Genomic DNA, 24,706 nt, shown 5'->3' with positions numbered 1-24,706 from the left:
CTAATGAGCATTGTGCATTTCCATCAACGCTGGCAAAAAAAAAATGGATTAAAGATGAGTGGAATATTCCAAGTCAAGGTGGAGTGGGAAATGGGGGCTGGCACAAACCCGCAACCTTCTGATAAGTCGGCTGCTACGCTCCTGACAGGTTTCAGTTGTAGCACTGCCCTCATTTCCAGAAGGTGATGACTCTGGGTACAATTCCATGGGAGCCAGCAGCCGTCCGGGACCTGATCCCAATTGATGTCCTTCACACGTAACCCCATGCGATTGTTGGCACAAGACACCAGATTAAAAAAAAACTAATTAATTTATAAAACTCTTACCAAATTGGCAGGTCAGTGTCCAAATTTCAAACACGCACGGAGCTTCCATTTTCTAAATAGGCATCTTTTGAAAAAGGTAGTTTTCAAGGTATCAAAATAAATGAAGGTTTATTCGGTATTTTGTCTCACAGAAACATGATCATCAGCAAGTTAAACAAAGTCATTAGAAACTCCTTATTTTTGTTTCGTGGGTTAACCGCACCGCAACAGTCCATCTGATCCACAGGGAGTTCAGGATTTTCTAATCTAGAGAGATGCCACAGCAACATTTCTGGTACATAAAAAGACAAACTTGCACTACATAACAGTGACGGCACTTCAAAGGTATTTCGCTTGGCTGTGAAGTGCTTGAGGACATCCTGAGGTTGTGAAAGGCGCTATATAAATTCAAGTCTTCACATATTACAGTGAAACCTGTATAAGCAGACATTCCTAAAAAAAACAGGATGCCTGCAAAAAAAAAACAGGCACTTTCGGAAAGACCCGAATGACGGACATGGTAAAATATACAAGAGGCACTCCGAAACTACAGATGCTCGCAAATTGCAAACTACTGACAGCCTTCAATGCACCAAGCTCTTTCACAACTTAAAAGATGGGACGGGCAGGTGAGCAAGAGGTGGTCGCGGGTTTTGCGAAAGAGGCAGCTCTTGTGGAATGGCAAGCTTTTTACCCAGCATCCATAGTGACAGAGAAACAGCTCTATCTCTGGGATTGAATACTCGCATGACTCCAGACCAGGGATAAAATGGTTTCTCTGTTGCGATCGATGCTGGGTAAACAGCTCACCATTCTACTGACATTTATTTTCAATTAAAAACAGTTCATACAACGGGCATTTTGAAATTAATGACACCTGCAGAACAAAGGACAGCTAATACCGTTAACCAAGGTTCCATAGTTCACAGATTTCATTATATAGTCCTTTTAATGGGAAAAAGAGCTCCATGCCCGACTATAGGGAATGAAAACAATTAGTGAAGTTTCATTTCTTTTTTAATTACATTATGGATTTACAGCTTTACTAAAATTCCTACACCTGGTTTTAAAACAGTCAGCGCCTCCTCTTCTTACCGCTGACTGGCTGCGTTGCTGCTGCTGTGGAACTCCGCTTTCTGCCTTTGTTCTCTGGCTTGCTGTCGACCACCCCGTTCCCACCCCCGTCCAGCCGGTAACTCGCCAGGTCTGCCGTCTGCTGGAGAATCCCCGTCAGGATGAATTCGGCGCTGACTACGGGGATGCCGGCGTCCCGGGCTGCTTTGCACTTGGGTAGGTCGTCCGGGCACGAAATCACCAGGGTTTTCTCCTGCCACATTCAAATCCAAACACCGGGTTAGAATCACAAACCCATTATTATCGGGAGGCCGACCCACTCACAAGGGAACGCCACCGAGGGTGAAAAAGGCAAAGCAAGAACATAAGAAACAGGAGCAGGAGTAGCTCATTTGGCCCCTCGAGCCTGCTCCAACATTCAAGATCATGGCTGATCTGATCTTGGCCTCAACTCCATTTCCCTGCCTGCTCCCCATAAGCCTTGACTCCCTTATCATTCAAAAATCTATCTCCACCTTAAACTTATTCAATGACCCAGCCTCGACAGCTCTCGAGGGTAGAGAATTCCAAAGATTCACGACCCTCAGAGAAGAAATTCCTCCTCATTTCCATTTTAAATGGGCGATTTCTTATTCAAGAAAGGACTTGCGTTTAAACAACGCCTTTCACAACCTCAGGATGTCCCGAAGTGATTTACAGCCAATGATTTAGTGTGGTCGCAGGCCCCCATGAGATGAATGATCAATTAATTTATTTTGGGAGGGATGGATTTTAACCAGGACACCAGAAGACAAGTCTCCTGCTCTTCTGTGAATAGTTCTATGGGATCTTTTGAAATATGACAGGGCCTCGGTTTGACACCTGATCTGAAAGGTGGCACCTCCAACAGTGCAGTGCTCCCCTCAGCACTGCACTAGAGTGCCAGTCAAGAGTGTGTTCTCCAGTCTCTAGAGTGGGACTCGAATCCACGACCTTGTGACTCAGAGGCAAGAGTGCTACCCACCGAGCCACGGAGAGAAGGATCCCCGTCACAATGAATTTGGCATTCGCTATTGAGTGTTTATCCTCTCCGCCCTCGAAGGTGACGGTTCTTACGAGGGTACATTGCTAACAGCCTTCTGCTATCCCATCTACAAGGCTTGACTTTATTTGCGAGCCCACTGATTGTCAGCAGACTATCCTAATGCTTGAAGGCCATTGCAGCGCACGCTAATCCTCTCCGCAGCAGAAGTCTTGCACTTTCCAGCAGGATTCATCAAATAGTATCAGGAACAGCAAAAGCCTGTAGCCCAGATGTGCTGAGACCAACCCTTGCATCCATTCACATGTCCCGATTGCCACTCTACCCAGCAGCAGCTAAGTGTGTCACAGCTGTGGGTCAGTGGGTAGCACACATGCCTCCCGAGTCAGTCGGCTGTAGGCACTGGAGCACAAATTTCAGGCCGACACTCCACAGTGCGGTACTGAGCAAGTGCCGCGCTGACGGAGGAACCAACTTTCGGACGAGACGTTAAAAACAGGCGCCCCGTCTGCCCTCAATTGGATGTAGAAAATCCCATGTCACTATTTCAAAGAGCAGGGGAGTTCTCCCAAGGAGTCCTGGCCAATATTTATCCCTCAACCAACATCACCATAACAGATGATTTGGTCATTATCACATTGCTGTTTGTGGGAGCTTGCTGTGCGCAAATTGGCTGCCGTGTTTCCCACATTACAACAGTGACTGCACTTCAAAAAAAAGTACTTCATTGGCTGCAAAGCGCTTTGATCGTGAGGTCATGAAAGACGCTGTAGAATCCTACAGCACAGAAGGAGGCCATTCGGCCCATTGTGTTTGTACCGGCACTTGGAAAGAGCTGTCCAATTAGTCCCACTCTTTCCCCATAGCCCTGCAGATTAATATAAATAGTGGTGGCTGGTGTGCAACGGCCACCACACGTTAAAAAATTCCACGCACAGGCAGCTTCCACCCTTCAACATGTAGTTCGGGACCTGGAATATTAGGTCCTTCATTGAAATACCTGTGAACTCAACCCTTTTTGGTGTGGAAGCAAGTCATCCTCGATACGAGGGACCGCCTATGATGATGAAATATATTTCTATTAATTAATAAATATATAAACAAACGCAAGCTCTTTCTTTCTAATTTCAGTGCAGGTCCCCCTCCTTATCCTTTATGAGTCTGTAGCCATGGTACTCCAGTCTTCACTAACAATAAGCACGGTGCTGCCATCACAGCGAGCCTCACCTTGTACGCTCTCGGCATCTTGGGCAGTACGGTCGCTCCGCTACACTGGACGATGCTATCCATCTGGCTCGGCTCAGGTAGCACCCCCGCCGTCATGTGCACTCGGTAATCCTGATGGGATTCGGAAACAAATGAATCGCCGGTTCCTCCACCCCCCTCAAATTGCAACATGTTCGGCTTTTAGTATCTAATGAACAACAACAACTTGTATTTATATAGCGCCTTTAATATAGTGAAACATCCCAAGGCGCTTCACAGGAGTATTGTGCGATAAGTAGAAATTAGCACAGGTGACGAGGTAGGTTTTAAGGAGAATCTTAAATAGTAGAGAGGCGGAGAGGTTTAGGCAGGGAGTTCCAGAGCTTGGGGCTTAGACAACAGAAGGCTCGGCCCACCAATGGTTGAGCGATTACAATCAGGGCAGAATTAGAGGAGCGTAGACTTCTCGGGTTTGTGGGGCTGGAGGAGATTAGAGAGATAGGGAGGGGCAATGCTATGGAAGGATTTGAAAACAAGGATGTGAATTTTGAAATCGAGGCGCTGCTTAACCGGGAGCCAGTGTAGGTCACCGACCATAGGGGTGATGGGTGAGCGGGACTTGGTGCGAGTTAGGACACGGGCAGCCGAGGTCGCCATGAGGTTCAAAAGTTAACGTGACTGGAAGATGGTCATTTCCCCCCCACCACCCCGGTGGGAGAAATCTGACTTGCGACAGCTTCTGCTCATTGGCATCACTCTTGTCCCTCCCAGTTAAATACATTGGTTCGGCCACAGTTGGAGCACCGTGTAAAGTTTTGGGCACCTTATAAAAAGGATATTAAAGCAAGAGGAAGCGTTCAGTGTAGATTCACCAGGGTGATGCCAGGGATGGAAAACTATAGTTACATAGAATGTACAGCAGAGACAGACCATTCAGCCCAACTGGTCCATGCTGGTGCTTATGCTCCACACAAGGCTCCTCCCACCCTTCATGGTCTCACCCCACCAGCATGACCTCCCTCAGGTGCTGATCTTCCCTCTCCCGCAGCCTGGTTTCCCCTCTCCCGCAGCCTGGTTTATGGTTCCCCTCTCCTGGGTTAGTGGGCAGGGCTGCCACTTACCTGTAGCAGCAGCTGCTCCTTGGCTTTCTGCAGGGACTCGGCCAGCTTGAAGTTGAACTTCTGCTCCTGTTCGCTGTCATCTACTAAGAAGCTGCTCGTCGGCAGGAAACAGCTGCTCTTCCCACACTTTTCCAGCATTTGGGGTGGTGAGTAAAATTGTGCGAGCGAGAGCCCAACAACAAATGAGAAAACAAAGAATGACTCAGAAATGTTTTTATACCACAAGCTACGAAACAAAGAAAGGACATCAAAACTAGTTACTTAAGTAATGCAACAAAAACCCGAATTCATTTACCCACGATGATTTGGTTTAGGTGTCTGCTGTGTCAATGGGTAGCACTCTTGCCTCGGAGACAGAAGGTCATGGGTTCAAGTCCCACTCCAAAGACTGGAACACAAAATCCAGGCTGACACGAATACAGTGCTGAGGTAGTGCCACACTGTCGTAGGGACAGTACTGAAGGAGTGCAGCACTGTCGAAAGGCAGTACCTGAGGAAGCGCTGCACTGTCGGAGGGGCAGTACTGAGGGAACACTGCACTGTCGGAGGGGCAGTACTCGGAGTGCTGCACTGTTGGAGGGGCAATAATGAGGGAGCGCTGCACTGTCAGAGGGGCAATACTGAGAGAGCGCTGCACTGTCAGAGAGGCAGTACTGAGGGAACACTGCACTGTCAGAGAGGCAGTACTGAGGGAACACTGCACTGTTGGAGGGTCAATACTGAGGGAGCGCTTCACTGTTGGAGGGGCAGTACTGAGGGAGCGCTGCACTGTCAGAGGGGCAATAATGAGGGAGCGCTGCACTGTCAGAGGGGCAATAATGAGGGAGCGCTGCACTGTCAGAGGGGCAATAATGAGGGAGCGCTGCACTGTCAGAGGGGCAATAATGAGGGAGCGCTGCACTGTCAGAGGGGCAATAATGAGGGAACACTGCACTGTCAGAGGGGCAGTACTGAAGGAGCGCTTCACTGTCGGAGGGGCAGTACAGTACTGGAGTGTCACCTAGATTTTGTGCTCAGGTTTCCGGAGTGGGATTTGAATGCACGACCTTCTGACTCAAACCCACTGAGCCATGGCTGACATCTTTGGAGGTCCTGGGAAGGAATGAGTTGAAGGTGGAGACTGAACTAGGGAAGTGTGGAAGGTGACACGCGTTTTCTAACACATGCTGGTTAAGTGCGGATCAGTCGGGACAGGGTCGAGCTCAGCTTCGATGTCGATACAAGACTTAAAAAGAAGTAACAACTCACCTTTATCAGCCACTCGGGGGTTACCACGGGGATCCCCCTTGCAACAGCACACAGGAACTTCACCGTCCGACGGATGCGGTCTGTGACTAAGTGAGTACTGTCGTGCACCGATTCCACCACTTCGCCGCCAAGCTGCTTAATCACCTTCTCCCCGTTCTCATCCACCAGTCCCGTGAACATGATCTGGGAGTAGGGGGAAGGCGGGGAAGAGAGAGAGAGAGAGAGAGAGAGAGAGATAGGGGAGGAAGAGATGCCGTGAGCTGGGTCAGTGACAGAGGCCAAATGTTTTTAACAACCAGCTCAACTCCCTAAGAAAGCTTCTGGAAATAATAAGCTGCTTTAACGGGAAGGAAGGTCTGCAGGAGGGGAGCAGAGCAGTGGGTCACTACTATCTGCTCAAAGATATAGGTGTAAACGTGCTGTGAAATGCAGCAAAGGGTATTGTGTGCAAAATTAATTTAGCCTAGTTACATTTGTGGCTAATGAAAGGCTTGCAAATGTTCATAGAAACATAGAAAATAGGTGCAGGAGTAGGCCATTCGGCCCTTCTAGCCTGCACCGCCATTCAATGAGTTCATGGCTGAACATTCAACTTCAGTACCCCATTCCTGCTTTCTCGCCATACCCCTTGATCCCCCTAGTAGTAAGGACCTCATCTAACTCCTTTTTGAATATATTTAGTGAATTGGCCTCAACAACTTTCTGTGGTAGAGAATTCCACAGGTTCACCACTCTCTGGGTGAAGAAGTTCCTCCGCATCTCGGTCCTAAATGGCTTACCCCTTATCCTTAGACTGTGACCCCTGGTTCTGGACTTCCCTAACATTGGGAACATTCTTCCTGCATCTAACCTGTCTAACCCCGTCAGAATTTTATATGTTTCTATGAGGTCCCCTCTCATTCTTCTGAACTCCAGTGAATACAAGCCCAGTTGATCCAGTCTTTCTTGATAGGTCAGTCCCGCCATCCCGGGAATCAGTCTGGTGAACCTTCGCTGCACTCCCTCAATAGCAAGAATGTCCTTCCTCAGGTTAGGAGACCAAAACTGTACACAATACTCCAGGTGTGGCCTCACCAATGCCCTGTACAACTGTAGCAACACCTCCCTGCCCCTGTACTCAAATCCCCTTGCTATGAAGGCCAACATGCCATTTGCTTTCTTAACCGCCTGCTGCACCTGCATGCCAACCTTCAATGACTGATGTACCATGACACCCAGGTCTCTTTGCACCTCCCCTTTTCCTAATCTGTCACCATTCAGATAATAGTCTGTCTCTCTGTTTTTACCACCAAAGTGGATAACCTCACATTTATCCACATTATACTTCATCTGCCATGCATTTGCCCACTCACCTAACCTATCCAAGTCGCTCTGCAGCCTCACAGCATCCTCCTCGCAGCTCACACTGCCACCCAACTTAGTGTCATCCGCAAATTTGGAGATACTACATTTAATCCCCTCATCTAAATCATTAATGTACAGTGTAAACAGCTGGGGCCCCAGCACAGAACCTTGCGGTACCCCACTAGTCACTGCCTGCCATTCTGAAAAGTACCCATTTACTCCTACTCTTTGCTTCCTGTCTGACAACCAGTTCTCAATCCATGTCAGTACACTACCCCCAATCCCATGTGCTCTAACTTTGCACATCAATCTCTTGTGTGGGACCTTGTCGAACGCCTTCTGAAAGTCCAAATATACCACATCAACTGGTTCTCCCTTATCCACTCTACTGGAAACATCCTCAAAAAATTCCAGAAGATTTGTCAAGCATGCTGGACTGGAGCCTCTCAGGCTGTGCTCCATTGGTAATACATTAAACTCCCTGTATGTGACGCTTACACGCTTACTGCCCGTGACCTTACCCTTACTTCCCCACCCCCCCCCACCCCGGCCCGACCCTTGCTCCCCCTTGCTCCCGCCCCCACCCCGACCCTTGCTCCCCTCCCGACCTGACCCTTTCTCCACCCGTGACCCGACCCTTGCCCCCCCGACCGACCCTTGCTCCACCCGCGACCCGACCCTTACTCGTGAACATTCACAATCTGCTGCTTACCTTGGGTGGAGCGACACTCTCCGGGACGGAGCCTGCGGACGTGCGAGAGGACTGCCGGCCTGCTCGCCGACGGGTCGTCACCGGCGGCGTGGTGCTGGGTTCCTTCTCACTGTCTGATGGACTAGTCGCCCGTGTGCGGCGCTTACGTCCCGACGGCAATCCCGTCTCCTGTGAAGAGGGCTGCGTGCATTCCTTAAAAACAGGCAGGTGAGGGAAGTGAGTGCATGTTGCCTGGAATGGAGAATTTTAGCTATGAGGAAAGATTGGATAGACGGGTTGTTTTCTTTGGAAGAGGAGATCTTATTGAGGGGGATAAAATGATGAGTGGCCAAGATAGAGTGGATAGGAAGAAGCTATTTCCCTTAGCAGAGGGGTCAACAACCAGGGGGCATAGATTTAAAGTAATTGGTTGGAGGATTAGAGAGGATTTGAGGGGAAATTCTTCACCCAGAGGGTTGTGGGGGTCTGGAACTCTCTGCTTGAAAGGTTGGTAGAGGCAGAAACCCTCACATTTAAAAAGTACCTGGATGTGCACCTGGAGTGCTGTAGCCTAGAGGGCTACGGACCAAGAGCTGGAAAGTGGGATTAGGCTGGATAGCTGGGATTAGGCGTGGATATAATGGGCCGAATGGCCCCCTTCCGTGCTGTAAATTTCTATGATTCTGTGATTCTTTAGCGAGTACATGAACTGGCCGGGGACCAGGGGGGGGGGGGGGGGTTGGGGGGAGGAAAGGGGGCGCGGTTAATTTTTTAAAAAAGGTGGACAGATTGTCGTTAAGGTATCTCTTCCCTTTCTCCCTGCTCGAGTTTACACGCTGTACTTTCCACAGCGAGATGCCTTTCGGGCTTTTGTCTATTTCCACGCCTGCTTTCCTGAAGCCACTGCCATGGTAAAGCCCCACAGGCTTCCGACACATCACTCGAGTGCCCACGTTCCAGCCGAGCTAGCGCAGACAGGATATTTTACTACTTGGAGCTGGCGTCACAATGGAGCCAGATCCCGTTCTCACCAACACATGGACTGTGCAGCAGAATCAGGAGGAGAGTTGACGAACATCAGCCGTGGCTCGGTTGGTAGCACCCTCAACTCTGAGTCAGGGGGCCGTGGCTTGACGATCCGGGCCGACACTTCAGTGTGCTGCTGACGGAGCACACTGCCATCACTCATGTGTGACGTTCGCACCCATCTTACTGCCGTTTGCGAGACCATGCTCTGTTCGCCTGCAAACAGCGACCACACTTCAACAATAACTCGCAGGCTGTGAAGTTGTGGCTCAGTGGTGGCACACTCGCCTCTGAATCAAAAGGTAGAGGGGGTTCAAGTCCCACTCCAGGGACTTGAGCACAAAAATCAAGGCTGACACTCCATCATCATCATAGGCAGTCCCTCGAAACGAGGATGACTTGCTTCCATGCCAAAAAGGGACGAGTTCACAGGTGTTTCAATGAAGGACCTAATATTCCAGGTCCATAACTACATCTTAAAGGGTGGAAGATGCCTGTACGTGGATTTTTTTTTAACATGGGGTGACCGTTGTACACCAGCCACCACACAGGCTTGGTCCAGTGGCAAGGGTAAACCAAGACGACTGGAGACCAGCTCTGCTGCATGGGCCTAGTACGCACACATATCGCAGTGTGGGCTGGCCCGTGCTGCCCCTGGGCCCTCGCCTCTTCTGGGCCCCGACCTCCAACTCTCCTGGGCCCGGATCCCATCCCTCTACGAACTCTTGCCGTTCCTTTGCCCTGACCCCACTGCTCCTGCTGTATCTGCCCACGCTCCAATCAGCGACCTGGTTCCTAATGTGGTTGACTCTTAATTACACTCTCAAATGGCCCAGCGAGTCAGTCACTCAGTTGTACCAAACCGCTACGACAAAGTCAGCACTGTAGAAGTACCTTCACCACAATCTGCATGGTCACCACCACCTTCCCATGGGCGCCAATAAATGCTGGCCTTGCCAGTGACGTCCACATCCCATGAACAAATACACTCCAGTGCAGTGCTGAGGGACTGCTTTCGGATGAGACGCTAAACCAAGGCCCTGTCTGCCCTCTCGGGTGGACGTAAAAGATCCCACGGCACTATTTCGAAGGCAAGCGGAGGAGTTATCCCCAGTCTCCTGGGCCAATATTTACCCCTCAATCAACATAACAAACGCACCTTATCTGGTCATTATCACATTGCTGTTTGTGGGAGCTTGCTGTGCACAATTAGGCTGCCGCATTTCCCATATTACAACAGTGACTGCACTCCAAAAGTACTTCATTGGCTGTAAAGCGCTTTGAGACATCCGGTGGTCATGAAAGGCGCTGTATAAATCCAAGTCTTTCTTTTTTCTTTTTCTTTGGGGTGTTCATGGACATGAAATGTGTTATATAAATTCAAAGAATCAGGGGCAAGAAAGCTGCCCCATTTTGCTCTCATTAGCTGAAATATCGCAGCCTGAACTCATTGGTTAATTTCATTGGTTGGCATCGGCTAACAGATTGAACCAATAAACTGCTCGTTATGTTGCCACACCAGGCAGCACATCTACTCAGAGTCAATGTTAATTTCCTACATTACAACAGTGACTACATTTCAATAAAGAACTTCATTGGCTGTGCTGTGCTTTGGGATGGCCGGTGGTCGTGAAAGGCGCTATATAAATGCAAGTCTTTCTTTTCTTTCTTTAAAAGAGGAATCTTTTAGAGAAGTTATGTTACACTTACACAGAACCTTAGATGACACTCAGAGTGCTGTATCTCTATATTACAAAAAGGATATGGTAGGTGCAAGAAAGATTTACAAGGAGGATACTAGAACTGAGAGTTGTAACTATCAGGAAAGATTGAACAGGCTGGGGCTCTTTTCTCTCGAAAAAAGGCTGAGGGGGCAACCTGATAGAGGATTTTAAGATTATGAAGGGGTTTGATTGGGTAGACACAGAGAAGATGTTTCTACTTGTGGGGGAGACCAGAACTTGGGGCCATAAATACAAGATGGTTACTAATAAATCCAACAGGGTTTCAGGAGAAACTTCTTTACCCAGAGAGTGGAGAGAATGTGGAACTCGCTACCACAGGGAGTAGTTGAGGCGAACAGATGCATTTAAGCAGCGGATGGATAAGCACATGAGGGAGGCAGGAATAGAGGGATATGTTGATAGGGTTTGATGAAGAGGGGAGGGGGGAGGCTCGAGTGAAGCCTGAATACAGGCATGGAGCGGTTCGACCGAGCGGCCCGTTTCCGTGCTATAAATACTATGAAGGAGCCACTCACCTGCTTTCTCCGGCCTCTGCCCGCTGGGCGCTGATTCGGCAAACTATCGGTTTGGGAAGCAATCTCAACGCTCTCGGCCTGACTTTGCGGTGCGGCCATGGACTTCTGTTTGGATCTGCGCCCTCGGGCGCTGGGAATCTGGGGTCTCTCTTCCTCCGGGAGGCAGCGGTTGTCGTCTGTGATGGTCGCGGAGACGGTCGGCCTGCCCCTGCCTCTCTTCGGCCGGCCCGCCGGTGTAGCGGTGGCCACTTCCTCAGCGCTCACCTCTGGGGCTTTCCGCCGCTGGCACCGAACATTGCCTCCGGCCTCTCGGCCCTGCGCGGCGGCAACATCCACTTCCTCGGCGCTCGCCTCCGAGGCTTTCCTCCGCTTGCCCCGCCGGGCGTTCCCTCCGGCCTCTCGGCCCTGCCCGGCGGCAACGTCCACTTCCTCGGCGCTCGCCTCCGAGGCTTTCCTCCGCTTGCCCCGCCGGGCGTTCCCTCCGGCCTCGCGGCCCTGCGCGGCGGCAACGTCAACTTCCTCGGCGCTCGCCTCCGAGGCTTTCCTCCGCTTGCCCCGCCGGGCGTTCCCTCCGGCCTCTTGGCTCCGCCCGTTGCTGGCTGCCGCCGATCTCGCGCTCCGCCGCCCGCTCTTGTCGCCAGGGACGGCCATTTCCCCCTGGCGCCCGCCGCCGGTCTCCGCAGCGCTCCTTCTGCCCCGCCTGCCGCCCGCCCGGCTCGGCGCTGGGTTCGGGGCCGGAGTCTCGGTGCTACCTTCCTCAGTGCCAGGAGCGGCCGCTTCCCCTCCACCGCTCGCTGGCGAATCTCCAGCCGTTTGTGCCGGAGCCGCATCTCCCGAAGGCTCTCCGTTCACCTCCTTGCCGGCCTGAGCCGCCTGCTGGTCCGCCGGAGCCCGGGAATTCACCTCCTCGTTCACCGGCTGGCTGCAGCCCCTCTCCCCGCCCTCAGGAGCCTCCGGTTGTTGCTCCGTCACCGCCGGCGGATCCGTTCCGCTCTCTTCTTCGGTGGAGCCTTCGGGCTGCTCCTCCAACGTGGGCGCCGGCCCGTCCTCAGCGCTGGCGGCAGGGACCGTTCCCTGAGCGATAAAGGCTTCTTCGTGCTCCGCCGCACGCTCCGGCTCAGCGGCCTGCTTCTGTAGGCACAAGGGCTGGGTCTCCTCGGCCGCCCGCTGGCCTTCACAATTCGATTCCGACAGGTCTTCCTCACCGGGCTCCGAAGGGTCCCGCTGCCGCGCCGCAGTTGCGACAGGACACAGAGTAACAGCGTCAGCCACAAATGGCTGCGTGGCCTCTTCCTCTGCGCCGCTCGCTGCCGCAGCGCCACCTGTGGAAGGAAAGAGCAGGTGCGTGATCAGACTCGGCCCAGGGCTCAAATCAAAAAGTCAGAGGATAGTACAGCACAGGAGGCCAGTCGATCCACCAAATCTGCGCCGGCTCTTTCGAAGAGCAATCCAGTCAGTCCCACTCCCCAGCTCTTTCCCCACATCCCTGCAATTTGTTCTCCTTCCAAGTATTTATTCAAATCACTTCCTTCGAAAATGTACACGTTTTTCAGGCTTCCCTTACGGCACGTTGCCAAAGACAAGAACGCAAGTGCTCTAGTTACCGCTACAGGTGTCAGCCGTGGCTCAGTGGCCAGCACTCTTGGCTTCGTGTCAGAAGATTGTGGGTTCAAGTCCTACTCCACAGTCTTGAGCACAAAATCTAGGCTGACACTCCCAGTGTCTCTTTCGGATGAGATGTTAAACCGAGGCCCTGCCTGCCATCTCAGGTGGACGTAAAAGATCCCATGGCACGACTTCGAAGAAGAGCAAGGGAGTTCTCCCCGGTGTCCTGGGCCAATATTTAACCCGCAACCAAAATCACTAAAAAAAAAAGAGATTATTTTGGCCATTGCTGTTTGTGGGAGCTTGCTGTGCCAAAATTGGCTGCCGCGCTTCCTGCATCACAACAGTGACTACATTTTAAAAAGTACTTCACTGGCTGTGAAGAACTTTAGGACTCCCGGAGGTTGTGAAAGGCACTGTATCAATGCAAGTTTGTTCTTTCCTGGGGAAAAATGCCATTCACCGCGTGAGGGAAGCACTGATCTATAACTGGCGGATAGTAGCTGTATGAAAGCACCCCTGACCTCGACTCAAACCCCTCCTTCTCCATCAACATCAGGACGTGGCCACCTCAAGTCTCCGGACCGAACATCACAGGCTTCGTGATGAGGCCGTTTATAACCACTCCATGATTATTAGACACAGCCAAGATATGAAGCTCACTGCAAGAATCGCAGGCTTGCACTCGCTCGGTGCAGTAGCCCCAAGACGCTGCACCTCCCCAAGCTCACTGCTGTTCAATACTGGCTGGAAGACAGTTCTGGTTCAGTTCCTTACCTTTAGCTTTTTCAAGTTGACTCTCTCGATCAAAACCAGAAGTAAATGGCTCTGGAAAAGGGGAAAAAAAAGTACAGCTGTATGCAAGATATTGAATATAGTGCAGAGGAGGCTCATCCTTTCGAGTTATCCTCCGAACAAGTGCCACTAAGTTTACGTGGACGAATAAAATACACAGGGAAAAATAAATCTTGGCAGGCATTTTAAATCGTAGCAGCCAATAATGGTCGCCTTTTTAAAATAAAGGTGCCTCTTAAAAACAATGTAAAGGAAGAACCGGCATTTACATCGTACTTCTCACAACCTCAAATCCCGGGGCGTGAAAGCCACTGTATAAACGCAATCTCTTGGTTTCTTCTTTTTGCTTCCTGGCCCACGGACACTGGAAAATTGGAACCTCCGACTGCCACCCCAGCAGACCTCCGATAACTTGACAGCTCAGGAAGCGAACTTGGGAGGTGTACAACTTCCTTCTCACACTAAAACCAATGGCAGAAGCCTGTCGCTTTTTAAAATAAAAGTAAATGCAGTTATTAAACTTCACTCTTGCCCCTCCCTTGGACGCTAACTCTACTGGCATGCCATTTTAAATAGCTAGTAAATACAGGAACACATCTTCGATCATCCAACTCATGTCAATCTGGTTCGTGCTGATCAAGATGAGTAATGAGCCAACGGGACATTGGGCAGATGGACACAGCAGGGAAACCGAAGGGTTTATTCGATGCTCGCTCTGACTGTTGCCCAGGCTACGGTTCCATGGGTTCTAGCCAACCTCTACTACTGATTATTCAAGCGCCAGTCTTCACACTGATTGCCAACAGGCTGTTCAATCACAGCTGAGCCGGAAAGCCTTTCTCATCTGGCACCTGTGCACTTTGCAGTGTGGGGTCACTAAACAGCGATCGGCCTCCACAACCTTGCACAACTTGAGCGAACTCACTGGCACCCGAGAGGAGGCGGCCAGCTGACCCAGCACGGGTCAGGAGTTGAAAAAATTTAACTTTCCCGGCCTTATACAGCACAACTGCGCACCAAATCACCACACTGGAGAAATCAGTCCTGGTAATGGTTCTGCTATTGCCATTTACACCTCCTTTGGTCCCATCTTTTGTTTCTTCACTTGTCCCATTACCACCCCTGTAATGTATGCATCTGTGGGTCTGCTCACAGGGTGGTTTAGCCAGTCACGTGAATAAAACCCCAGCCAGTTGGGTCTGGGGATCCGCGATGAGGCAGGTGGTTGTGAGTTTGGTGGATGAACTGTTAACGAGTCGTGTTTATTGAACCTTTTGCTAATAAACCAACTAATTCTTAATAGCAATGTGTTGCGATGAATTCTCAAGCAAAGGATCCATACATTACAACCCCCTCTTGCCTTGCCCCATTATCACTTTTGTCATTTAATCCCTCATGCCTCCCACCATATTACAGACCTTCCCCTTTGTTCTTTCTTTCCTCACCCCCGCTGGCCCTTTCCTTGCCTCTGTACTTGCTTATAAACTGTTAATTTTCTAACTTCTTCCAGTTCGGACAAAAGCTCATCGACCTGAAACATTAACTCAATTTCTCTCTCCACAGATGCTGCCGGACCAACGGAGTATTTCCAGCATTTTCTGTTTTTATCTCTCGATTTTATTCTACTCAAATTAATACGAATTTAATAAAAAAAAGTTGCTCTAACTGCCTCCTGGTAGCACTATTGAGTAAGAAGTACCTGCAAGATTTATGATCAAAATGCCATTTGGTAACAACACAAAAGCCACCAGTCACGTTGGGTCGAAGAAACCGTGGGTTTGTTTCATTAAAAGCCAAAGGGCTTCGAGAGTGAACAGACATTATACGCAATATTCTTTAAAATCACTTAATTGTTGAATTTGACCACTTCACAAAATACAAGGGACTGCAAATGATCAACGCTGAATAAGACAACTATGATATATCTTTATAAAGCATATTTTTAAACTCCATCTTGCGCTGGCTCTGCCTGTGATTTGCCCACCACAAATTTGCAGTTAAGGTTGTCAAGGCCTTAGAGTGCAGAAGAGATCTACCAGAATGGTACAAGGGATGAGGGACTTCAGTTATGAGAGACTGGAGAAGCTGGGATTGGTATCCTTAGAGCAGAGAGGGTTAAGGATTTGATAGGGGTATTCAAAATCATGAAGGGTTTCGATGGAGTAAATAAAGGGAAACTGTTTCCAGTGGCAGAAGGGTCGGTAACCAGAGGACACAGATTTGCGGTGATTGCCAAAAGAACCAGAGGTGCCATGAGGAAAGTTATTGTGATCTGGAATGCACTGCCTGAAAGCGGGGTGGAAGCAGATTCAATAATAACTATCAAAGAAGTATTGGTTAAATACTTGAAGGGAAAAAAATTGCAGGGCTCTGGAGAAAGAGCAGGGGAGTGGGACTCATTGAAGAACTATTTCAAAGAGCAGTCACAGGCACAATGGGCCGAATGGTCTCCTTCTGTGCTGTACGATTCTATGAGGTTCCCCTTTAAAAAAGGTATCTTTTTTTGGTTTGAAAAGTTGCTACAATAATTCATCAAGGTGACAAGCTGCTGATCTTGGCAGTGTCGTCAGATGCGCTGCTGAGTGGGGCCAAGCTGATCGGGCAACAGGAAGAAAAGAAAGTTGGACAAGATTCAATCTTCAGTCACTGCTCCAGAGCAGGATTGGTAGAAGGCAGCCCAGTTTAAAAAGAATACAAACTATATATATATATATTTTTTAAATGTGAGACTTCCCGATGGCTCTGTTGGTAAAAGCAGTTTGTGACGGAGGTGCCAGGTTTAATCCCTGCTCTGTGCTGAATTAGCTGTTCTGAGCTAGGGTGGTAGTGGGGCCAATGAAGTTGGCTTCAGCATCACCTCTGGGTCGGGGGATGAGAAGGGAAAAATCAACACGTGGTTCTGACTCCAGATGGCTAACCAGCGACCCCTGCTGGAAGCAGCACGTGTGGACGTCAGGATCGGGTTAAACTCTGATGAGACTGCCAACTGGGGGTGGAATTACAGAATTTCTACTGGCAAAAAAATGTACAACACTGTGGAGAAAGAAGGGGGGAATTGTGGCGATGGACAGGCTGTTGCATTTGAATAAGACACAGGACTTTGACACAATTCATGAAGGCTGTGTACACTATGGGTGAGATGCTGGGTAAAATTCCCCTACAAATACATTACAAGAGCCTATGACCCTGAGCGCCTGTAGTATTGAAGGTTCATTCCATTTATGCTCCACCCGTCTATCTTGTCTCGAAGATTGCCAATTTGGTGTTGAATTACAGACCCCACACTGTGAAGGTTGTACCCAGTGTGAAACTAGATTTTTCCCTATAATCATTGCATCCCATGCCTGTATGCGTCGGACCCCACGGAAACATCCGACATCTCTCCGTGAACAATACAAGAGGCTTGTGTCTGGGCCCAGGTCTGACACTGAAAGCATCTCTCAGTTCAAAGTCACAAACTCCGCTACGGGTACATTTGTCTGAATCTTACCTTTGAAAGGGTCTTTGCCGAAAGTTGGAGACTGAAAGATGAATGGCTGCGTGGCCTCTTCCTCTACGCTGCTCGCTGCCGCAGCGCCACCTGTGGAGGAACACAGGAGTTGCGTGATCGGACTCGGCCCACGGCTCAAATCACTTCCTTCGAAAATACACGTTTTTCAGGCTTCTTACAGCTTGTTGCTAAAGACAACTGTTTAACAACGTACAATTATATGGCACCTTTTAGCACAGAAAACATTCTAAGACACTTCGTAGAAGAGAAACAGTTAAAAAAAAGAACTTGCATTCAGATAGCACCTTTCATGTCCTCAGGCCATCCCAAAGCACTTTACAGCCACTGAGGTGTAGTCACTGTTGTAATGCAGAATAGTACTGAAGGCGTGGTCAAAAATGATGAGCTTTGAGGAGCATTTAAAAGGCAACAAGGGAGAAAGAGTCAGCGAGAAAGAGTTCAAAAGAGCAGATCCGAGATAGTTGCATGCTCTGCTACCACTGGTGGAGCAAAGAGCAGGCGAGGGAGAGAGAGAGGAAACATACACAAAGGAGGCCAGAACTAGGGAACCAGAGAGCGAGGGCTAGGAGCAGAAATAGGGCAAGGCGAGACCCTGGAGGGGTTTGCAAAGGAGAATAGAACTTTAACCTCAATGCATTGGGGAACAAGGATCCAGTGGAGGGCAGGAGTGATTGATGAGTGGCACTTAATGCAGGACTGAATGCGGGCAGAAGAATTTTGGGCAGGTTGGAGTTAGTGTGAGGTGAAGGTCAGAGCTGAGCAAGGACATCATTGCAGACGAGACTCTAGGGGCCCCAAGTTTCCACACGATATAAAACGGGCGCCCATCCGAGCTGGGCGCCCGTTTTTCGCGCCTAAAAAAAACCCGCGCTATTCTCGAGTGCCCTGCAGCTCCTTGTCTGCCTGGCGCGGCGCCCAGGGGGGTGGAGCCTACACTCGCGCCGATTTTGTAAGTGGGAGGGGGCGGGTACCATTTAAATTAGTTTTTTTCCTACCGGCAACGCTGCGCGTGCGCGTTGGGAGCGTTCGCGCACGCGCAGTGTGAAGGAAACATTGGCACTCGGCCATTTTTGTAGTTCTTTGTAGCTGTTTAATTTTTGAAAATTTTTTAATAAAAGCACATTGCCATCAGCACTGAGGCTTTTTGCAGCAGTGAGAAGGCTGCAGGAAGCCTCAGAAAGTTGAGGCAGCCGTTTCCCTCCCCACCCCCGCCCCCCCCGCGGGAACGAACGGAACGGCTCCCCTCCCCCCCCCCGCGGGAACGAACGGAACGGCTCCCCCCCCCCCCCCGCGGGAACGGCTCCCCCTCCCCCCCCGCGGGAACGGCTCCCCCTCCCCCCCCGCGGGAACGAACGGAACGGCTCCCCCTCCCCCCCCCCCCCCCCCGCGGGAACGAACGATGGCTGAAGCACTTTCACACAGGTAGGAAGATGGTTCTTTGCTTATAAATGTTTATTCAGTTTGGATTTATTTGTAATAAGGATTTATTGTAGAATTTAATGACTTCCCTCCCCCCCCCCCCCCCCCCCCCCTCGTCCTGGACGCCTAATTTGTAACCTGCGCCTGATTTTTTTTAATGTGTAGAACAGGTTTTTTCAGTTCTACAAAAATCTTCACTTGCTCCATTTTAAGTTAGCTTGGAGTACGTTTTCACTGTGGAAACTTTGAAATCAGGCGTCAGTGGCCGGACACACCCCCTTTTGAAGAAAAAATTCTGTTCCAAAGTGGAACTGTTCTACCTGACTAGAACTGCAGAAAGATAAATGTGGAGAATTGCGATTTCTAAGATAGTCCGTTCTCCACCAGTTGCTCCTAAAAATCAGGCGCAAATCATGTGGAAACTTGGGCCCTAGGTAACTAAATTGTAGGCAAGGGTTCTTGAACCAATACTGCCAAATACAGGTTAACAGATCATTTATCTCATTGCTGTTTGCAGGATCTTACTATGCACAAATTAGCTCTCAGGGTTACCTAAAGAACATGTGAGTACCATAGAAAAATAATTAATTGCCTGTAAAGAGCTTTGGGAAGTCCTGGGGTCAGGAAAGATGCCATGTGAATATCAGGGGCCCGAAATTCAGTACCGCTGGAAAGCTGGTGCTCCCCCACCTATTTGTGGCCATTAGCGCCGAAATTTTTGAATGGCTGGGCCACCCGATATTCAGCTCCAAAAGTGAACAAATATGTTCCAGCGCTAATGAACCCTTCCAAAGTGGATTTTTCAGTAGTGTGGCTGTTTTGATTTGAGCTTTATGACCACTGAGAAATTCAGCATGCAGGTAAGGGTTACTAATGAGCCAGCTGCAAAGGCCAGAGTCTGCAGAAAGGCCCCGAGTGGGGAAGGAGTTTGGAAGGATGGCTGGTGTAAGAGGTGCAAGGAGAGCCAACAGGTTCACTGATATGGAGCTGGAGACACTGATGGACATTGTGGAGGACAGAAGAAGAATACTGTTTCCTGACATGGGGAGACCTGGCAGACCGGCAGTACATAATGCATGGAGGGAGATTGCAGGGGAGGTGTCGGACACCTCCAGATGTGAGGACATACCCTTCCAGGAGTGTGCTGGCCAGTCTGCACCTGGCCCTTCCAGAGTGGCAATGGGTCAACGCCTCCTAGCTCTGTGGCGACGGGGATCCTTCTCCTCCTCCGCTTCTGCCTCCTCCTCTCCTCCTCCTCCTCCTCCTCCTGCGCCCCCTCCTCCTCCTCCTCCTTCTGTGCCTCCTCCTCCTCCTGCGCCTCCTCCTCCTGCTTGTGTGCCTCCTCCTCCTCCTCCTCCTCCTCCGCCTCCTCCTCCTCCTCCTCCTCCTGCGCCCCCTCCTCCTCCTCCTGCGCCCCCTCCTCCTCCTCCTGCGCTGCCTCCTCCTCCTCCTGCGCTGCCTCCTCCTCCTCAGGTTGGTACTGCTGGTTCGACCTCCAGCGGCTGTCCCCTCATGATGGCCAGGTTGTGCAGCATGCATCAGTCCACGACAATTATGGAGACCCGTTGGGGAGAGTACTGCAAGGTGCCACCAGAGCGGTCCAGGCACTGGAACCTCTGCTTAAGGCTGCCTATCCACTGCTCGATGATACACCTGGTGGCACAATGTAGGCATGCTTTGGCGCTGTCGTGGGGTTCCGCAGTGGAGTAAGCAGCCAAGTGTATAGGGGATATTCCTTGTCCCCAAGCAGACAACCGCAATCCTGATTCTGGCTGGTGAAAACAGCGGGCACACTGGTCTGGTGCAGAATGAATGAATCATGGCTGCTACCTCCCTTGCCCGCTGCCTGTCTGCATGGTGCTGATGACGCCGCCTTCTCCTGCGTGCCGTTCTGCTTCTGAGCAGGTGTACCAGGTGTCACCCTCCCAACACTCCTCCCATCCTCAGGGTGAACACTGCCAAGCATGTCTCTGCAGACCACAGGACTCCAGTAAAGAGTCAGACCTGAAAGTTGTACAACAGTACGTGCAAACCTCTGAGCAGCACTCAGCAGGTTGAATGGAGCCAAAACAATTAATAAAACTATTAAAAGATACATACAGTGCATACTGTAATCTTAAATAAAACACTAATAATTAATAAAACTACTAAAAGATAAAAGTGGATGCTGTAATCTTAAATAAAAATACAAAATTAATAAAACTATTTCCTTACCAAAGAGCCCCGATCACAGCAACACTCCACCGGTGTCCCGTTCGAGAACTGACTCGAATACTTCACGGGGGCGCTGCTGGGAAAAGGTCTACCTTTTTGCAGCTGTAAATCCCTATCCCGGTGGCTTTCCAGCGGCCCGCACCATTTCCGGCGGAAGTGCACATCGATCAAATCCCGCCCCCCGCCCCCCGCGCTGAATATGTCTCGGGGAGGGAAAATCATCTGACTGCGGCGGCCGATCTATTTTAATCGGTCGCCCGCCCAAACTGTGCGGTAGCCGTCCCTTCGGGGACGGTGAATTTCGGCCCCCAGGTTTTTTAATTCTGCAGTGGAGTTGGGGTAACGACAGAGATGAACAACAGAGGAGATAAAAGGGATTGTGGTGATGGATAGGGTGTTTTGCTTAAATAAGACAGAGAACTTTGACACAGTTCATGAAGGCTGTGTACATTATGGGTGAGATGCTGGGTAAAATTCCCCTACAAATGCACGACAAGAGCCTATGACCCTGAACGCCTGTAGTACTGGAAGATTGTTTCCATTTACGTTGCACCTGTCTATCTTGTCTCCAAGACTGCCAATTTGGTGTTGAATTAAAGACGCTACACTGTGAAGGTTGTACCCAGTGTGAAACTAGATTTTGCCCCATATCACTGCATCCCATCCCTGCAAGCGTCGGACCCCACAGAAACATCCAACATCTCTTAGTGAGCAATACGAGGGGCTTGTATCTGGGCCCAGGTCTGATTCTGAAAGCATCTCTCAGCTCAAAGTCACAAACTCCACTATCGGTATATTTGTCTGAATCTTACCTTTGAAAGGGTCTTTACCGAAAGTCGGAGATTGAAAGATGAATGGCTGCGTGGCCTCTTCCTCTGTGCTGCTCGCTGCCGCAGCGCCACCTGTGGAGGAACAGAGAAGGTGCGTGATCAGACTCGGTCCACGACTCAAATCACTTTCTTCTAAAATACACACATTTTTCAGGCTTCTTACAGCTCGTTGCTAAAGGCAAGAGTGCAAATGTTCCAGTATAATTAGGTTGCCGGTTCCGTGCCCACTCTAGACTGAGCTGATTGACTGTCCCTGCAAGTTACTTACAGGTGTCATCCATGGCTCAGTGAGTAGCACTCTCACTTCTGAGTCAGGAGAGTGTGGGTTCAAGTCGCACTCCAGAGACTTGAACTCATAATCCAGGCCGACCCTCCCAGTGCCGGAACGGAGTGAGAGTGGCACTATCAGAGGTTCCGTCTTTCGGATGATACATTAAAGCGAGTCCCCGTCTGCTCTCTGAGGTGGACGTAAAAGATCCCATGCCACCATTTTGGGGAAGAGCAAGGGAGTTATTCCCGGTGCACTGGCCAATATTACTAAACCAGATTATCAGTTATTATATCTCATTGCCGTTTGTGGGATCTTGCTGTGCGTAAACTGGCTGCTGCATTTCCTACATTTCAACCAGTACTGCACTTCAAACATTCTTAATTGTCTGCAAAGTGTCCTAAGGTCATGAAAGGAGCTATACAAATGCAAGTTCTTTCTTTCCTCTACAATGGAGGTGAGGTAATGTCAGAGGCAGACAACACTCAGGAGTTAGAAGGGACTTGTGATGGATAGGGTGTCGTGTTTGAACAGGACACAGAACTTTGGCACAGTTCACAAAGGCTATGAACACTATGGGTTAGATGCTGAGAAAATGCCACGATATAACCCTAAATGTTTGTATTATTGGAAGATTATTTCCATTTAGACTGCACTCATCTCATCTCTAAGACTGCCAATTTGCTGTTGAATTACAGATCCTACACTGTGAAGGTTGTACCCAGTGTGTAACTAGATTTTGCCCTAAATCACTGCGTCCCACCCCTACATGCGTCAGACCCCACAGAAACATCCAACGATATCTCCGTGAGCAATATGAGGGGCTTGTGTCTGGGCCCAGGTCTGACACTGAAAGCATCTCTCAGCTCAAAGTCACAAACTCCGCTACGGGTACATTTGTCCGAACCTTACCTCTCAAAGAGCCTTTGCTGAAAGCTGGAGTCTGAAAGGTGAATAGCTGCGTGGCCTCTTCCTCTGTGCTGCTCGCTGCCGCAGCGCCACCTGTGGAGGAACAGAGCAGGTACGTGATTGGATTTGGTCCACGACTCAAATCACTTCCTTCTAAAATATACACGTTTTTCAGGCTGCTCTTACAGCTCGTTGGTCAAGACAAGAGTGCAAATGTTCCAGTACAATTAGGTTGCAGGTTCCGTGCCCACTCTAGACTGAGCTGATTGACTTTCCCGACAAGTTACTTACAGGCGTCATCCATGGCTCAGTGGATAGCACTCTCACTCGAGTCAGAAGGTCCAAGCCCCAATACAGAGACTTACGTAGAATATATGACATAGATACAGGCCATTCGGCCCAACCAGTCCATGCTACCGTTTATGCTTCACTCAAGCCTCCTCCCATACTTCTTCATCTAAATCTATCAGCAAAACCCTCTATACCCTCCTCCTCATGTGCTTATCTAGCTTCCCCATCAATGCCTCCAAACTATTCACTTTAACCACTCGAATTCCACATTCTCACCACTCTCTGGGTAAAGACATTTCTTCTGAATTCCCTACTGGATTTCTTGGTGACTATCTTATATTGATGCCCTCTAGGATTGTCCTCCCCCTCTCTGTGACTACTCTATCAAAACTTTTCATAATTTTAAAGACCCCCCATTAGGTCACCCCACACTTGAGCGCAAAAATCCAGGCTGACACTCCAGTGCAGGACTGTCTGAGGTGCCATATTTCGGATGAGACGTTAAACCGAGGCCCTGTCTGCTATTTCAGGTGGGTATAAATGATTCCATGGTACTATTGCGAAGAGCAGGGGAGTTCTCCCCAGTGTCCTGGCCAATAGTTATCCCTCAATATTTATCCCTCAAGCAACATTACTATAAAATAGATGATCTGGTCATTTTCACACTGGTGTTTATGGGATCTTGCTGTACACAAAAAAGCTGCTGCATTTCTCTACCTTATAACAGTGGTGACTACACTTCAAGAAGAGTATTCAGATTCAGTAAAGAGTAAATTTTAAAGCAGCAAGAGAAATGTCAAGGCTCTAGAGCAGAGTTTTGGGTAAAAATAAGCAGAGTGAGTCGGGAAGGGACAGAGAGTAACAAAGGTGATTACAGTGACATCAGGGAAAAATAGAAAAAAAATCAAAGCTAAAAGGCATTATAATGCACGAAGCATTCGCAACAAAATAGATCAATTAATAGCGCAGACAGAAATTTTAGATTCTCTTGGAAAAATGCTGAAGATAAAGTGGAGGTCTTTAACATTATGAAAAGTTTTGATAGAGAGAGAATGTTTCCACGTGGGGAAGAAGCCATCAATATAGGATAGTCACCAAGAAATCCAATAGGGAATTCAGAAAAAAATTATTTACCTAAAGAGTGGTGCGAATGTGGAACTCGCTACCACAGGGAGTGGTTGAAGCGAATAGTATAGATACATTTAAGGGGAGACTCGACAAGTATATGAGGGAGAAGAGATTAGAGGTTTATCCAGATAGATTTAGATGAGGAAAGATGGGAGGAGGCCCAAGTGGAGCCTAAATATCGGCATGGACTGGTTGTGCTGAATGGCCTGTTTCTGTGCCATATATCCTATGTAATCCTTTTACAATGGAGCTGAGGTAATATATCCTATGTAATCCTTTTACAATGGAGCTGATGTGATTTTTTTTTTCAGAATTGACTGTTTATGTATTGTAGTTACCCATAGGCTTAACTAAATTTGAAATACATTGAATGTATTGTTCTGTTGTAGCCTTATAGTGGCAGTACTTTATTATTTTGTTACAAAATGAAATAGTTCATA

At 49.4% G+C, this 24,706-nt stretch overlaps 1 protein-coding gene across 2 annotated transcripts in view; it reads right to left on the bottom strand.

The window, feature by feature from the left end:
* mdc1 (mediator of DNA damage checkpoint 1) overlaps positions 1-24,706 on the bottom strand; it is a 68,374-nt gene that overhangs the window by 1,162 nt on the left and 42,506 nt on the right. The window contains exons 9-19 of one of the 2 annotated variants that reach the window (XM_070861265.1): positions 22,851-22,940; positions 21,653-21,742; positions 17,187-17,276; positions 13,679-13,729; positions 11,297-12,618; positions 8,032-8,223; positions 5,976-6,158; positions 4,728-4,853; positions 3,628-3,738; positions 1,401-1,632; positions 327-390 (exon numbers count right to left, since the gene is read on the bottom strand). In XM_070861265.1, coding sequence (XP_070717366.1) covers positions 353-390; positions 1,401-1,632; positions 3,628-3,738; positions 4,728-4,853; positions 5,976-6,158; positions 8,032-8,223; positions 11,297-12,618; positions 13,679-13,729; positions 17,187-17,276; positions 21,653-21,742; positions 22,851-22,940 — 2,525 coding nt within the window. In that variant the 3' untranslated portion in view covers positions 327-352. Of the gene's footprint in view, positions 1-326; positions 391-417; positions 1,633-3,627; positions 3,739-4,727; positions 4,854-5,975; positions 6,159-8,031; positions 8,224-11,296; positions 12,619-13,678; positions 13,730-17,186; positions 17,277-21,652; positions 21,743-22,850; positions 22,941-24,706 lie in introns of those variants that run through there. The other variant, XM_070861266.1, reaches the window with a different exon arrangement.

The sequence above is a fragment of the Pristiophorus japonicus genome, chromosome 19, assembly GCF_044704955.1.
Source record: "Pristiophorus japonicus isolate sPriJap1 chromosome 19, sPriJap1.hap1, whole genome shotgun sequence".
Taxonomy (NCBI): domain Eukaryota; kingdom Metazoa; phylum Chordata; class Chondrichthyes; family Pristiophoridae; genus Pristiophorus; species Pristiophorus japonicus.
Note: the sequence above shows the minus strand (reverse complement) of the source record. Positions and strands in the feature narration are given on the sequence as shown.